The sequence below is a fragment of the Phascolarctos cinereus genome, unplaced genomic scaffold, assembly GCF_003287225.1.
Source record: "Phascolarctos cinereus isolate Bilbo 61053 unplaced genomic scaffold, phaCin_HiC Scaffold_3;HRSCAF=262, whole genome shotgun sequence".
Lineage (NCBI taxonomy): Eukaryota > Metazoa > Chordata > Mammalia > Diprotodontia > Phascolarctidae > Phascolarctos > Phascolarctos cinereus.
In genome coordinates, this window is record NW_027555736.1 from 171,096,115 (window position 1) to 171,113,673 (window position 17,559).

A 17,559-nucleotide genomic window follows, 5' to 3' on the forward strand; every position below is an offset into this window, starting at 1 on the left:
ACTCTCTTTCATTTTACAGATAAAGAAACTGAGGCTCACAGATTAAATGACTTGACCATGATCATACAGACACTGTAATAAGTGACAGAGGGAGGATGTGAACCAAGGACACCTCAGTCCAAGTCAAACTTTATTTTCACCAAGCCATGCTGCCTAATATAGCATCAATTCTTTCAAACCAGCTTAATTTTCTTCCCCCCTCCCCATTAATGTTAGCAAACATGTTTTTTGGGGAAAGCACTATTGATTCCATGATTCTAAGTTCCTGTAAGCAGAGAGATTTGGGCAATCGTGGTAGAAAGGGAAAAGGGGGTTGAAGAGTTGCTGCATGAAATCAGGAAGTCCAAATTGAGAGGGGCCCATGGGGTTCTCCTAGAGTCCCCTGAGAAAGAAAGTCCTATGGAGAGGGGATTGCAGAGAGGAAGGCACTTGAGCCCCACAGGAGGAAGTGGGCCTAGAAGAGAAGCAGTAGAGGCAATGCTGCTGCTAAGCAAGGGGAAACCAAGCCAGGGGTGGAGGGAAGATTTCAGGGTCTTGGGAAAGGGTCCTGGGACCCTCCTGGAAGGGAGGTGATAGACAGAAAGATGTTCCAATGTCATTATCTTCTGAAAGTTGTGGTCTCCAGGTAATTTTGAGAAATAGACTGAAGCAAAATTGTTAGCACTGCTAGGGCAGGGGCAGGGGCTTCTCTGGGGTATTTAGTCTGAACTCAGTCAGGATCTAATATAATTCGATTCACTTCAACAAGCAGTTATTAAAGTGCCTACTATGTAGGGTACTATGCTAGGTGCTGGGGAAAATGAAAACAATAATGAAATAGTCCCTACCTTCAAGAAGCTTACATTTTCTTGAGGGGATATAACATGTACATAAGGAAAACGAGAAAACATTAATCACTGGGGTGGGCTGTAGGGGCAGGGGTGGGGGGGAAGAGATAAGGGGAAGTTAATTGGAGAAAGTAGTATCCAAGCTAGAGGTTCTAAAAGTCAGCGACAAAGAGGGAGCGAATTCCAGGTGTGGAGGTCAGCCTTCTGCAAAGGAAATAGCTATAAAAGTAAAGTAATGTATGGAAAAGTGGTTTGGGGCCAGATCGTCCAGAACTCTAAATGGCAGGCTGTTTATATTTTATACTAGAACTAGAGGCTATAACAGGATGCTTTTTAAGATGTTTGAGCAAGAGAGTAACATGGTCAGCCCTGGCTGGACCTTACAAAGTTGATTCTGCCAGCTGCTCAGAGGATGGATTAGAGAGCCAAGGGACTAGAAACTGGGAGACCAGTTGCTAAGTTTAAGCAGGATTTAGAACTGGAATTTAGAGTGATCAGTAGATCCATGACGATTCTAAAGGACTCATGATGAAAAATGCTGCCTGCCCTACCTCCAGAGAGAGAACTGATGAGTTCTGAGTGTAGATTGAAGCATATTTTTAAAGTTTCTTTATTTTTCTTGCTTTTTTTTTTGCAACATAGCTAATGTTTTGAAAATATGTTTTGCATATGTATAATGGGCATCAAATATCTTGCCTTTTCAACGGGTGGAGGAGTGAGTGGAGAGAGAAAAAGAATTTGGAACTGAAAATTTAAAAAAATTAAATAATAATAAAGAGACCATTAAGTCCAACTCCCTCATTTTACAGATGAGGAAACAGGTGGTGAATTGACTTACTGAAAGTCACACAGGTAACTAGGCAGTGAGAGCCAGTATTTGAACCCAGGTCAGGTAGGGGGCACAATGGCTAGAGCTCCAGGCCTAGAGGCTGGAAGACTGTCTTCCTGAGTTCAAATCTGACCTCAGACACTTCCTAGCTGTGTGACCCTGGGCAAGTCACTTAACCCTGTTTGTCTCAGTTTCCTCATCTGTAAAATGAGCTGGAAAAGGAAATGGCAAACCCCTTCAGTATTTTGACAAGAAAACCCCAAATGGGGTCACGAAAAGAACCTCTGTCCAGGGCTCTTTTCCCTGTTCCTGCTGTCCCACTAGAGCTAGCAGTAGTTGCTAAGACATTCTATTAGCTTCATGAAATAGGGTGTTCTCTACGTCTGGGCCAGCAGCCTCAGGCACTCTGTGAACACAATCAGCCACCTCTTTCCTAGTCCATCACTTCCCTTCCCTCCACTGCCCAGCCCTGTCCTACCCTATCTGGCCCTGCCTCCAAAGAGGTTGTCTAGGGGGGTGGGATTTCTAAGGGAGGGGCAGGAGCTATCCCTGAGATAGGTGGAGCCCAGGCTGAAGGGGGCAGAGCTATGTCAAGGGTGGAGCTCCAGTTAGTCTAGGGGTCTGCCAAGGAAGGATTTTCAGTGCTCCCCTAGGAGCTGAAACCTCATTCTACTCAAAGCAATTTGGGGGCCAGAGGAAGAGACAAGGTAACCTGCAAGTGGGACTCAGGATCTCATGGGATGAGGGTAAGGGGTCTACTTGGAGAAGCACCAACACTTATCAATGCCAGGACCCTGATGTCCCCCTTACTCGCCAGGTGGAGTAGAAGAAATAGCACCAGCAAAGAGTGACATCAGCTGCTGAACAGGCCAAGGACCTCATTTGGTGGAGACCAGCTACCCATCTTCAAATTCCTCCTCCTGGGACTCACCTTGTCCCCCTCTGCTAGGCTTCCCTTCTCCCCCCGCAACATTGCACCAAGGAGAGAAGGGGGGGAAAAGGGAAGAGGAGAGCCACTGACCGCAGCAGAAAGGAAAAGGAAGCAGCACAAAGGAGGGAGGACAGAGGCCACAAAGGAGTAGGGGAGAAGAGGAGAGAAGGCAGGAGCCAGGAGAGGGGAAGATCCAGAGGGAGAGGAGGTGAAAGACTTGAGAAGGAGCAAGAGGAGAGAGGGAAGCCAGACACCCAAAGGGGGAGTCCCCGGACAGGGTGTGTGGCCAGAGGGCGGGGAGTAGAGGGGGCGGTCTAGGTCATGTCCCACGGGATCTACTACGACTGTGAACAACGAGGAGGCCAACCACTTGAGTTCCCAGGCAGCCGAACCGGGCCAGGGGAGTTGGGGGACATGTGTGACCATGAGGCCTCCATCGACCTGTCGGCCTACATTGAATCCGGTGAGGAACAGCTCCTCTCTGATCTCTTTGCTGTTAAACCACAACCTGAGCCTCGCGGCCTCAAGGGCCCTGGAACTCCAGCTTTCCCCCACTACCTCCCACCAGACCCGAGGACCTTCGTTTATCCGGCCCATGCCTTTGGCCCTGACCGGAAGGGCCTAGGGCCCAACTCCTATAGTCCAGCTGATGGCTATGATTCCCGGGCAGTGTCCGTGAAAGAAGAGCCTCGGGGGCCAGAGTGTGGGAGAAGCTCCAGCCGAGGTAGCTACAACCCACTGCAGTACCAGGTGGCACACTGTGGGCAGACTGCCATGCATCTGCCCCCAGCTTTGGGCACACCTAACCAGCCCCTTCGAGTCCTCAAGGTAAGAGGTTAATGCACTTATTCTTGGCTCCTTGGGACCCCTATATTCAATGGATCAGAGTTTGAAAGGGGACCAGCAGGGGTGTCTCTAAGGTCAGACTGGCCCCTTGTGTCTCAGATGACAACTCTCTTTAAAGTGCTATGGATTATGACCCATGCTCTATCCTCACCCCACTCCTTTCTACACTTCTGAGGATTCTGATGTACAACAAACCCCTCTCCACAGCTCTTCAAGTTCTGACCCATTCCCCTGATCCTCTTTCTATGGCTCTGTAAATTCTAAACTACCCCAAGACTCTAAGAATTCTGAACCTTTCCACACCCCTCAGGACAGCTCTAGAATTCCGATGTACCAGTCTTCTCGATAGAGTTCTGCATATTTTGAGGCACCTCAAATCCTTCTTTGGAGTTCTTTGAATTCTGACCTTTCCCAGTGCCCACCCCACCAAACACTACTCTAAAAGGCCCTGTGGATTCAAATCTGTCCTGCTAACCCCCCTTCAGCCTTGGCCGCCTGCCTTTGCCTCCTGTCTGACTGGCTGGAGAAGAGGAAATGCTCGTAAATTTCAAAGCGGGAGATTTAGGATAACTATTGAGGGAAATGTCCTGAGCGGTGTGAGAAAGTGAAATGGGTGGCTAAGGAAGGCTGTTGGGGGCTCCTTCCTCTGAAATCTTTAGACTTTGGTTTGGACTGCAGTCTTGCCTGGAGTCAGGGGGATGGATTATTCGATATGAAAGGGATCTCCTAGACCAAGATGTATATTGAAGGCGGCAGGGGGAGGGGTCCACTGGATACTTTCTTCCCTTTCAATCCATTGTCCGTCTTGCCCCCACCCCCACTACTCTATATCTGTCAATCCCTGTTGGTCGGTCCTTCTCTTTCTCTCCCTTCCTCCCGCTCTCTCCCAGCCCCAGTTCTGTATCTGAACCTCCGTGCCCAGTGCCTCATCTCTGGGTACCTCTCACTCCTCCCACCACAGGGCCCCCTGGCTGCCGCTGCTGCCCCTCCCTGCAGTCCTCTCCTCAAGGCTCCCTCTCCAGCCGGGCCCCCCCATAAGGGCAAGAAAGCGGTGAACAAAGACAGCCTAGAGTACCGGCTTCGGCGGGAGCGCAACAACATCGCAGTCCGCAAAAGCCGGGACAAAGCCAAACGGCGCATCCAGGAGACGCAGCAAAAGGTGTTGGAGTACATGGCCGAGAACGAGAGGCTCCGCAACCGCGTGGACCAGCTCACCCAGGAGCTCGACACCCTGAGAAACCTCTTCCGCCAGATCCCCGAAGCTGCCAGCCTCATCAAGGGAGTAGGTTGTGGCTGAGCCCCAGGGCTGACGGGCAGAGGGGACTCCTCTGGCCCTGAGGGACTTCTCGACCCGCTGTGTATCCCTAGGGGGAGGCCCTCAGCTCAGTTTGGGCTTTCTTCCCACATATAGGGTACGGTTGATGCCCTCAGACATACAGACAGACAAGACAGACCAGCTGCTGAGCCAGCCCCAAGGCATTTGGGCAGCACCCTGGGCAGGGTTTGGAGATTGCACTTCCCCTATTACACTGAAATACTGCATCCTTTATCCTCCGAGGTCCTTCCCTGTAACACAAAAGACAACTTACAGCAAAATAAATATTTACGTGCCATAGACCTAAGTATTTCCAGTCATTAAACCAGGCCGTTTATTAAAAGTGATATTTAAAAGTGTCTTTCCCTGAATCTTCTTCCCCCTGTACTATACCCTAGGGTGGCTTCCTTCCTTGCTGTGACACTGTTTGGGAGGAGGATAACACTGATAAGAATAGCTGACATTTATATATCAAGGTAACATTTATAAAGTGCTTTCCAACCAACAACCTTGTGACTTAGGTAGTGCAGGTATACCACCACTTTAGAGATGAGGAAACAGAGAGAGAGTTTAGGTGGCTTGTTCCCAATCACCTGGCTAATCTGTTGGGAGACTTGCATGATGGGGGTGGGGGTGGCAGGAAGGGAGGGTGTTGTGGATCTCTGAAAAGTGCTTCTATGACTAAACAGAATTCACACTATTTATGTGCTGGTATCATATACCAGGATACCATACCAGATATGGTACCATACCTCTGGCACTACCTTTGTGTAGGTAATATATGCTAGATGAGTTTAATAATAATGACTTACATTAAATAGCATTACATTACATAATAATAATGACTAACATTAAATAACACTTAAAGATTTACAAAGTTTAAAGTGTTTTGGGCAGACCAGGTAATTAGCCCAGGGTCCAGCACAGGGTTCAACGCATGCTTAATAAATACCCGTTGAACCCAACTGAATTAAAATGGAATTAAAGATCACAGAACATCAGAATTAGAAGAGATTTTAGACACCATTTAGTACAACTCCTTAATTTTAGAGGAGGAGAAACTGCAGCCTAAAGAAGTTAAGTGAATTGCTCAAAGTCTCACATCTAGTTAGTGGTGAGACCAGTAGTAGAATCAAATAATCACAAATCTTATGGATGGATGGGACCCCTAGGTGATCCCACAATCTAGCACCCTGCTATCAGGCAGGCAAGCTATTATTATACTCATTGTACAGATGAGAAAACTCACATTCAAAAAAATGAAGCAACTGATTACCCAGATTGTTAGTGGCAAAGCCCAAACTAAAACCCAGATCTTTTTCCTGCTTACTAGCATTGACCCAGAGCATCTATGTCAGGTGTCCTGGAGTAGCACCTAGCCCAAGTGTAAGCATATACTGGATATTTAATACGTGTTTGGTAAATGACCACGCGAACAACACAGAGATAGAATGAAAAAAAAGCAAAGTTAGGAACAGCAGAGCAGCAGAGGTCTCTGCTCTGTCCTCAGCTCCTAGAACACAGCTTTGGAAAACTGACATCAGACATCAGAAAGAATTTGTGGACAGGGAAATGTGTGTGGCAGATTTTTTCCCATTGAAGATGTTGGGGGGGTATCCCCTGTCTCTCCCATGTATCTAAATCTCTCCAGACCTGCTTCTTTCAGGTCTCCATTTCTTTTATGTCTCTGGGTCCCCTTAGGTCTCACCTCTCTCTCAGTCTGATTAGTGTTGGTAGGTTTCCAGCTCAGCTGGACTGACTTTACTTCCTTGCTGTGTTAAAGGGTTGGTTTTGGAGTTGATGGGAGCCTTTTGGGGTTTGGTACAGGGTCTCTGTGCTGACCTGGGGGGAGCCCCGTGGGACATTGGCGCCTTCTTTACAGCCCTAAGGGACAGATTGCATAAGGGGGGTTGGTACAGAGCGTGGTGAGTGACTCAACCTCCGGAGCAAGTGCGGTTTGGGACGGGGAGCAACCAGTTCCCCTCTTTTCTCCTCCCCAGCTCAATCCTACTGCCCCTTGCTTTATTGTCAAGGCTCTTGGTGAAGTGAGACCTGCATAGATTAGGAATAAACTCCCAGTCTTACTTCCTATGATCTTGAACTGTGTTACCCCAAGTCTCCCTAGAACTGAGGTCTGTGCTGGGCAGTTTACTAGAAGTGAGGATGAGAGTCATCCTCGATATCACCACCATTGTGGTCATCATTGTAATCACCAGTATCAATATCAAACTCTTATTATTGTTTTACTTGACCTGATTTTTCCCCCCTTATCAAGCATTTATATTTACTTGATCTGATTTTAACTATGCAGCCTAGCTAACTTCATTTCAACCATCTGTTGTTGAAATAGGCAAGGTGGCTTGGCGGATAGAGGGCTGGTCTGAGGAGTTAGGAAGACCTGGGCTCAAGTGTCACTTCTGACACATACTGGTTTGTGACTCAGGGCAAAGTGGTCCAGGCAATTCTTTAAGATAATAAATTTCAGAGCAGGTGCTGATCTGCATTGACAGTAAGAGTTTCCTCCTTGAGAATTTCCTACACCAGTGAAGTCACAGGTATAATTCAAAATAAAGTTCTTGGGATAGTAATATGTTAGTGATAGGACAAGTATTCAGAAGTTCTACTCTTTTCTTGGACCATGCGTGGGCAGTCTCCAGACCCCATACATTTGTGTATATGGGGAGAATGTCTGGGGACAGAGAGGTGGAGATAGAGTATCACCATCCTCCTAGTCACACAGGCTGAGAACCTCAGAATCATCCTTGACTCTTCTTCCCTGTCATTACACCCTCCCTCATATCCAAACAATCACCATGTCATTTCCATTCTTTCTCTACATCTCCTGTGTCCCTCTTTTTCCCTCCAGTCACATAGCCACCACCTTAGTTGAGGCCCTCATCACCTCTCATGTAGACTACTGTTAAGACTCCCCTGACTGGCTTCCCTGCTTCCAGTCTCTCTTCTCTCCAATTTATTCTATCTCCAATTTATTAAATAAGATAATATTTGTAAAGTGCATAACACAGTGCCTTAGTCCATAATGGGCACTTAATACTTATTTCTTTTTCTTTCTTCCACAGTTACCATTACTTTCCTAAGCCTTACAATTCTGATCACTGCAGTCTCCTATTCCTTATTACTCATAATCTAAAATACAAACTCATCAGTTTTATATTTAAGGCCTTCCATGATCTGTCTCCCATATACCTTTCCAACTTGATTTCATACTAACCCTTCTCACAAACTGTACTTTTCAGCCAAACTGGACTATGAGCCATTCCCTGTGCTTGGAGTGCACCTCCTCTTCACCTATGTGAATCTTTGTTTTTCTTCAAGGCTCAACTCTAGTGTCACCTTCTCTGATCTATCCTGACAACTCCACCCCACTCCACATTATCAGTGCTGTCCCCCTTCCCTACTTAATTAACTTTGTACTATATTTGTGTACATGTTGTATCCCTTCTCTTTCCCTACCCTCCCCCAGTAGAATATAAGGCCTTTGAAGGTAGAGATTGCTTTGTTCTTGTCTTTGTATTCCCATGCCTAGCACAGTGACTTGCGGGTAGCATGCTTTCTAAATCTTTTTAAAAAAATTTTTTTTTGGCTAGGCAATGGGGGTAAGTGACTTGCCCAGGGTCACACAGCTAGTAAGTGTCAAGTGTCTGAGGTCGGATTCAAACTCATATCCTCCTGACTCCAGGGCCAGTGCTCTATCCACTGCACCACCTACCTGCCCCTAAATCTTTTTTTTTTTAATTGAACAAGGTCTTTTTTCCTCCTAAAATGGAGTCACTGCCTCTTTATCATCCTCGCCTTACCGGGTAGGACCTATTCCCAACCTTGGGCTTTCCTCAGCTTTGGAAGAGAGAAAAGTCCTTTTACTACGGTGCCTCCATTCCTATCTCAACCTCACCCTTCTAATATAGGGTGATTCTTTTCAGATCCCTGGACCATTTGAGATAGAACTTGTTTGACTCAGAAGGAGGGAGAATTGGCTCTTCTGTCCTTTGAGTCTATTCCTGACAACCTGCCTCCATTCTACTCTCCACCTTCACTTTCCCAAAATTCTCATCCTATCCCACCTCCATATGAACTGCTATAAGAGAGAGAGAGAAAGAAGGAGGAACCAAAAGGTAGAGGAGTCAGTGAAGACAGGAACATCTGAATGGAGCCAACCAGCATTTTTTTTTCTGGGCTTTGAAACCAAATATGATGTACCAGGGATTGGGAGACATTGGGAAGGAAAGAAAAAAAATTAGCACACTGAATGAATGAATGAATGAATGAAGCATTTATTAAGCCCTATGTGCATAGCACTCTGCCAACCACTGGGAATACAAATAGAAAAGATAGCTCCTGCTCTCAAGAGCTCACATTCTAATGGGAGAGACAACCCATATTAAATGAATGCCTTGCAAACCAAAGATCAAAACAACATGCAAATGACCACCCATGACTTTGAAGCAAAACAAAGGTATATTTCCCATAGGAGCTGGAGTCCTGAGCACACAAGTGAAAAAATGTCAACTGGAAGCACAGGAAGGGGAAGACTATGGGGAAGAGGGGGCAAAAAGGGGAGGAAGCTGCCCCAAGGTGAGCTTGCCAAGGTCAATATCTTGTGAAAGTTACTCCCCCTTCTCATTTGCTGGTCCCCCTCATGATTGCCACATCCTGGGGCCCAATCCCAATGTCGCAAGATCCCGGTTGGGGTTGTGGGGGCTGGGAGGGGGGTGAAGGCAGAGGGGCCCCCTCACACCTCTTAGTCCCATCCCCCACCAGCAAGGAACTGGATGGAGAGGACAACCCATTGGAAAAAAAATAGAATAGGTGTGAATTTGTACATAGCTGCCCTCTTGTCTACATCCCCACCTCATATTATCAATTTCATGTCCCTTTTCATAGACGTTCCGTCCCTGACATTGCTTCTCTCCACTCAAGTTCCCATAGCCCTTGATAACGTTAACCTTAAATAGCCAAATATCATAACCCTACTGGATATATCTATGCCTATGTCCATGTCTAGCCTCACAGTTACTACTTGTATGACCCTGAGCAAGTCACTTTACCTCTGTTTGCCTCAGTTTCCTCATCTGTTGGATTTGGTGGCCTCTAACATCTTTCTAGTTCTAGATATATTATCCTGTGACCCTTTGATTGGGTTCTGCTAGCATCAGCAGTCCTGAGAGGAACACTGGGGAAGGCTTAATCTTGCTGGAAGGCAGTCAAGGAGGGACTTCATAGTGTAGTGGAAAGAACGCTTCAGTTAGGAGGCAGTTAGATAGCTCAGTGGAAAAAGTGCTGGGCCTAGAGTCAGGAAGACCTGAGTTCAAATCCAGTCTCAGACACTAACTAGGTATATAACCTTGGGCAAATCATTTAACCTTGTTTACTTTAATCTACTAGATAAATAAATGATAAATCACTCCAGTATCTTTGCCAAGGAAATCCCAAAAGGGGTCACAAAGAGTTGGATATGATTAAATGACATGACAACAGTTCTATTAACTTAGTTCTGCCCCTTAACTATCCATGTGACTCACCCCTCAGTCAACTATTTCACCTTTCTAGGACTCATTATCCTCATCTGTAAAGTCAGTGGGGGCAGGGATTGGATTAAATCATCTTCCAGAATTGACATTCCATGATCATATAATTCACCTTGCTCAAGGGAAGCCGCACTGCTCATGGGCATGAAAGGGACTGCATCATTTGGGAATACTGAGGGATAAGAAAACCAGATGAGGCTCTCAGTTCTGGCTCCAGGAGCCAATGTCAAGGTCCTAGGATGCTGATCCATGGACCTGTATCTAGAACAAAGATAGTTTTGTAGAGATGAAAACTCTGAGATGCACAGCCCCAAAGACCCACTCCAGACCTCTTCCCACCACTTTCAGACAGAAATGGGGCTGCAACTGACCCATGGAACAATGTTGTACAATATTAGACCTTAGTTAGACATTTAATACAAACCCCTTTATTTTCCAAGCAGGTGTTGTCTCCCTCCTTTCTCTCCCCTATAAATGAGGTCCCTCTTCTGAAGGCTTTGCATCCCAAAGCCCCCTATTGCTCCACCCTTACACTGGTCCCCTAGCCCTGTCCCTCCTGGCCAGGCCATCCGACCCTGCTGCAATCGGGACGGTTTGCAAAACCCCCGGTTGGCTCCCGCTCTGTCACCATCTGAGGTTAGGACTGTCCCAGAGAGATAAGCTAATGGCCCCACCCACCTGTCCAGCCCACAAACCTCACAAACAGCCATGACCACAAGAAGCATAGGTCTCTGAAGAGTTGGCTCAAGCTTCAGAAAACCCTTACCTAGTCTGAGTCCAAAGATCCCTCCCCAACTGCAACCCTAATCCACTCACTCCTCACTGGATCCTCTGTGTTCATGCCCCACCATTTACCTTACCCCACTCTCTCTCCTTAGAATCTTCTCACTGTCACCACCACCCTTTCTCCTAACACTCCCATCCTATTTCACCCTCATCCCCTCTCCTAATCCCTATCTTCTTTTCTTACCTCTAATTTCTCTATCACATCCATCCTTTTTCCTTAACCTCCACTTTTTCTTTCATCCTGCCTTCAAAGTTCCTTGAACTTCATATTCCTCAACTCTTTGGCTCCATCCACCCTCCTCACATCTCATGATTTTACCTCACACACCCATCCCCAATCTTTGCTCCTCTAACTTCTCAGTATCCCCCATTCTTTTCCTCATCCCCACCTTCTTTCTTCACCTCTTGTGCTTTCTCCACTCCCTGCCAATTTAAAGGGAACTTCAGGTAAGGAAAATCCCTCCTTTTCTCCTCAATTTAACACATATTTGTAAAAAAGCATCTACTATGTATATGGCACTCTGCTGGGCTCTGGGGATGTGACCAGAATAATACCTGCCTTCAAGAAGCTTACATTCTAATAGGTAAGCATAACATGTACACAGACAAGTAAATACAAAATATATAAAAAGTTTTAAGAGGAAGAAGGACACCAACAACTGGGGTGATCAAGAAAAGCCTTATGTAGGAAATGGCAACTGGGATGTGCTTTGAAGGAAAATAGAGATTTTATGAGGGAGAGGTTAGGAGGAGGTGACATTTCAGACATGGGGGACTTACTGTGGAAAGACAAAGAGGCAGGGGAAAGAATATCTTTACAGGGAATAAATAGCAATCAATTTTGACCAGAATTGAGAATTTGTGAAGGGAGTAACATGAAATAAGGCTGGAAAGACAGGTAGGAGCTAGATTATGGAAGATTTTTTATTTTGTTATAGGTGATGGGGGAGAGGTCACTGAAGATCTTTGAGCAGGGGACTGATGTGGGCAGATCTGTATTTTAAGCATGGCAACTACAGAAAGGTACAAGATGGGAGAGACTGGAATTAGGGAGACCAATTTAGAGGCTATTGAAGTAGTCTAGGCAAGAAGTGATGAGGGTGTACTTGTCTCACCCCCATTCCTTATCTCTTCATCCTCCTTGCTCACCACCCTCTCTCCTCATCCCCTTTCTTTCCTCACGCCCATTGTCTCATCTCATCCTACCTGGTCTCTTTATCCTCATTTTCTCTCCTCACCCCCATCTTCTCTTCTCATACCCTATCCCTCCTCTTTCTTTCCCCTCATCCCCTTGGTTTTCTTCACCATCACCATCTGACCTATCGTCATTCTTTCTCCTTACTCCTCATATTTTCTCCTATTCCTTATCTTTTCTCTTCAGTCAATCTTTTGACTTCATTATATCCCTTCACTTACTCTTTGTCTCAGCTCATTCCCATTCTCTCATCTTTGTCTTGTTACTCCATCCTCCTCCTTTTACCATCCCTGCTCTTCCCTTTATTCAATTCACTCTTTTCTCTTTGATTAATCTCCACTTATCTTTTTTTCTTCTTTTTTAGCCCATTTTTTATTCACAGAGCAAGCTCAAATCCAGGAAGACACGGGTTAGAGTCCTGCCTCTGATACATTGGCTTTGTTACCCTGGGCAAATCACCTAACTTCTCTGAGACATAGGTAACTACACAACAAAAAGTTGTAATGCTAAGGTACACTGGTGAAGGGATTTTCCTTACCTGAAGTTCCTTATACCAATAACTGGTCCAACTCCTATCCTTGAGATATATCCCTCCTCCCTACCCTACCTAGAGAACCATTCTTTGCAACAAAATTTAAAAAGAGGGAGAAAAAAAGCAATTTAGCAAAACCAACAGGCATATCAGCCATATGTAACAATATGCAATATTCCACATCTACAATCCCCACCTATGCAAAGAAGGGAGACCTATGCATTTTTTCAACCCTTCTCCAGGGCTAAGCTTGGTCCTTATGTTTTAAAATTTTTAATGTTTCTTGATCTTTTGTTTTTACAGAACCCTTATTTTCCGTTATATCCCTTCCCCCTCTCCCACCAGGGATCTACCTCTGGGTTGTTTTTAAAATTTTTAAAAAATATTTTATTTTAATTATTTATTTTGAATTCCAAATTTTCTCCCTTCCTCCACTCCTCCCCCACCCATTGAGAAGGCAAACAAATATGATACACATTATACATGTGATGCAAGTCAAACAAAATATATTTCTATATCAATCACATCGCAAAGAAATAAAAAGGCAAGAAAAAATAAAGTGAAAAAATATGCTTCAATTTGCTCTCAGTTTATCAGCTCTCTCTCCCTCTGGAGTACAGTATTTTTCATTACAAGTCCTTTGGAATTTGTATTGATCAGAGAAGCTAAGTCTTTCACAACTGATCATCCTTATAATATTGCTGTTACAGCATACAATGTTCTCCTGGTTCTGCTCACTTTACTTTGCAGCAACTCATATAAATTTTCTCAGGTCTTTCTGAAGCCATCCCCTTCATCATTTTTTACAGCACAATAATATCCCATCACACTCATTTATCACAAGTTGTTCAGCCAATCTGCAGTTGATGGGCATCCCCTCAGTTTCCAATTCTTTTTTTAATTTTTTTTAATTTTTAATTTTTTTAATTTTTAGGCAATTGGGGTTAAATGACTTGCCCAGGGTCACACAGCTAGTAAATGTGAAGTGTTTGGTCTGAGGTCAGATTTGAAATCAGGTCCTCCTGACTTCAGGGCCGCTGCTCTATCCACTGCGCCACCCAGCTGCCCCACAGTTTCCAATTCTTGGCCAGCACAAAAACAGCTGCTATAAATATTTTTGTACATAGAGGTCCTTTTTCTTTTTCTTTGATCCCTTTGGGATACAGACCTACTAAGGGTATTGCTGGTGACCCATCTCTTGTAATAAAGAATAAGAAAAGAAGGAAAAGTAGCACAGCAAAACTAATCAACATATTAGCCAAGTCTAATAATATAAGCACTGTTCCACACCCATAGTTCCTTGCCTTTGGGGGAAAAAAAACAAGGGAAATGCATTCTCAGAGCTCTTCTTCGGGGCTAAGCTCAGTCATTACAATTAGAGCTCAGTTTGATTTTTGACATTCTTTCCATTTACATTGTTGTGGTTGTTGCCTGTTATTATCCTGCACATTGCTTGCTTTGTTCTGATTCAATTCACATCAGTCATCTCATGCTTCTGTGAATTCTTCATATTCATTGTTTCTCACAGTATAATGACATTCCATCACATTTCTGTACCACAATTTGATGAGCCATTTCCAGACTTACGGGCATCTACTTTGGCTTTGCAAAGTTATTTTTTTACTTACCCCTCCCCCAATAAAAGGTTACCTGTGGTTATGTCCGAGAAGAAAATGCCAGAAATGTACAAGATCCTGCAGAGCCTTTCTTCCCTCTCCCCTTCCCCCGTCCCCCAGATTGAAGAAATGCAGAGACCGGTAAGAGGTAGAATCTATTGGCTGGTATGGGGTCTGTTCCTGAGCTTCCTGTAACGCTTCAACTGCTCTCCACTTCTTACTCTTTTAAAATAGAAACATGATGGTCAGTGAGTGAGCTACAGCTCCCCCACTATATAATCAGAAGATTGGTAAGTAGGTATGCCTGGGTTGGATCTGTTTCTCAGAGTACTCTCAATGTACGTAAGGAGAGACATTAAGTCATCAGATTTCAGGACTGGGAATGGTCTTAGAGACCATTGAGTCCAACTCTCCCATTTTACACAGGTCAAGAAATGGAAGCTCAAGAGGAACTTGAGGGCATAGAGTTTTCTTCAGAGACCTCAAAGCACAGCTGACGCCTACAAACCAACTAGAGTTATAGGAGCAGCAGCTTCCCCTAGCGTAGGACATAGGCATATAATCACAGTAGAAAACAGTGCCAATGAGGAGAAAGTAGTATCCAGCTGAAAGTATAAGGGAATTTCAGATGGCTGAGAATATTTGACTGTTGAGAATAATAATAGCTGACGTAATAGCATTGTAAAGTTTGCAAAGAACTTTACTTGCATTATGTCCTTTTATCCTCAAAATGCTGTAAGACAGTATTATCAACATTTTACAGATGAGGAAACCGAGGCAAACAGAGGTTATGTGGCTTGCCCAGGGTGATACAGCCATTAAGCATCTGGGACTAGATTTGATCTTAAGTCTTCCTGACTGGTAGGCTAGCAGTAGGCTAGGTTATCCACAAAACCACTTAGCTGCCTCTATTGGGCAATTAATCATGACCATGAAAGCTGGGATAGGCAGAACCAGTAGCAACCAATAGGAGCCACAAAGAGGCATATTTAGGGCAGCTAGGTGGCGCAGTGGATAGAGCACTGGCCCTGGATTCAGGAGGACCTGAGTTCAAATCCAGCCTCAGACACATAACACTTACTAGCTGTGTAACCCTGGGCCAGTCACTCAACCCCATTGCTGGACCCCCCCCAAAAAATAAAGAGGTGTATTTGTCTTCATATCAAGAAAAACTTTCTAACAATTAGAATTATCCATAAATAGAATGGGCTGCTTTTGCCTCCCTGTTATTGGAGATCTTTAGAAAGAGGCTGGAAGACTAAATGTTATGACAGGAGATTTTCCTTTCTGATATCAGTTAGACAATATGGTCCCCAAGGCCCCTTCCATCTCTAAAATTCTATGACTCTGCTATGACTCTGCTATGACTCTGCTATAGTCTGTACACACACACACACACACACAGAGCATATGGAACCTTTCTTTGTCTTTAACCTTCTAGGGTTATATACCTAACAGGGACTTCTGGGTCAAAGGATATTGATATTTGAGTAATTTCTTTAGTAATTCCAAACTGCTTTCCACAATGGTGGGCCAACCCAAAGTTCCACCAGCAGTATATTATTTTTGTCTATCTCCCCTCAGCCCTTCCAGCATTAACTACCTTCAGTTTCTGTGATCTTTACCGATTTGCTGGGTATGAGGTCAAACCTCAGAGTTGTTTTGATTTTGCATTTCTCTTCTTGTTAGTGATTTGCTGCAATCTTCCATATGGTTTCTAAAAGTTTGTAATTCTTCTTTTCAAAACTGTTTGTTCAAATCTTTCTCCTTCTTCCCCTAATTCTCCTTCCTCTGTCTTTTCTTCCTCATACAAGCCTATAACTTGTCGCCTCTTCCCTCTTTTCTTCACCCTTTCATCCTTTCACCTTGACCCTTTCTGCTCACTTCACTTTTCTATCCAATCTATATCACTTTAATCACCTCAACCAATGGTATCCTTTTCAACTACTTCCTTCCCTTGCTGCACCTCATTCCTCTAGTGCCAGTTTCCGGTTGCCCTCCCAGCTCCTCCCTCACTGACATCAAGACCAGCATTTGGGCCCCTTCACTCCTCTGGCCATACCTCTAGAAGGCCTTAAGAGGGCAGCAGAACCTCACACAGCTACAATTAATGGCAACTCCCCAGGACTAGGAATCTGAATGAAGGAAGCCAGATACAGGCTTCATTAAGGCAGAAATCAGTTCATTTTTCCAAGCTAGGCCAAACCAACTTGATTCTAAAGGGGCACACTTGGGAAAAAATAAGAATAGGGATAATTGCCACTCAGATACTTCTCTTCTTCTCAATTTCATGCCATCCAACTTCACATCCCCCTCTCTAGATCTTTGTCTCTGTTACCTACTGACATCCTGAACACTTGACACTATGACTCTAGCACATGGTTTTTCTTTCCATCCTTTCAATATTCACATTGATGACCCTTCTAACACTCCATCCTCAGAATTCCTTGAACTTCTCAACTCCTAAGACTTCCTCCTCCCATCTACCTCAGTTACTCACCAAGATAGTTACATCTTAGACCTCACCATCCTCTCTCCACCAATCACTCTGAAATTCCCTTTTCTGACCATAATCTCCATCTTTTCACCTCTCCCAATCAATTAATCAATCATCAAGCATTTATTAAGTGTCTACTATGTCCCAGACACTGTGCAAAGACAAAAATTAAATTGTCCCTGGCCTGCTATCTACTATTTTTACTATTATTACAAAAGTATAATCATAATAATTAGCATCATATAGTGCTTTAAAGTTTGCAAAGCACTTTACAAACATTATCTTATTTCATCTTCACAACAACCCTGGGAGGTAGGTACTATTATCTCCATTTTTACAGATGAGGAAACTGAGACAGAGGTTAAGTGACTTGCCTAGGGTCATACAGATAGTAAATGTCTGAGGCCAAATTTGAATGCCAGGTCCAATGCTCTATGCATGTGCCACCTAGCTGCCTAGGTATATTGACTAGATTCACTACTAATTTATGCTAACTTCAACTGATTCCTCACTGCTGAATAGCAATCCTTTTACTATTTTCCTGTTGCTTCGCTATTATATTCCCCAAAACAGATGTTTACTTCTCAGGCCCACACTGCCATCCATTACCTTCTTCTTTAGGCAGATAACCTTGCTTCC

General features: G+C 44.5%; 1 protein-coding gene across 2 annotated transcripts; it reads left to right on the plus strand.

Moving 5' to 3' along the window:
• The first annotated feature begins 2,264 nt into the window (after positions 1 to 2,264).
• On the plus strand, positions 2,265 to 5,050 carry CEBPE (CCAAT enhancer binding protein epsilon). 2 transcript variants are annotated; one of them, XM_078151291.1, is made up of 3 exons: positions 2,270 to 2,363; positions 2,474 to 3,415; positions 4,395 to 5,050. In XM_078151291.1, the coding sequence occupies exons 2-3, from the start codon at positions 2,909 to 2,911 to the stop codon at positions 4,728 to 4,730; spliced, it is 843 nt and encodes a 280-aa protein (XP_078007417.1). In that variant the 5' UTR covers positions 2,270 to 2,363; positions 2,474 to 2,908; the 3' UTR covers positions 4,731 to 5,050. The 2 variants fall into 2 exon arrangements, with proteins under 2 accessions (XP_020819798.1, XP_078007417.1); XM_020964139.2 differs by having other exon boundaries at positions 2,265 to 3,415.
• Positions 5,051 to 17,559: the final 12,509 nt, after the last annotated feature.

Bases quoted from the DNA above. Each gene is read 5' to 3' on its own strand.
- CEBPE (XM_020964139.2), top strand. From the start codon at position 2,909: ATGTCCCACGGGATCTACTACGACTGTGAACAACGAGGAGGCCAACCA. The intron at 3,416-4,394 runs GTAAGAGGTTAA...CTCCCACCACAG, and splicing joins AGCCCCTTCGAGTCCTCAAG to GGCCCCCTGGCTGCCGCTGC.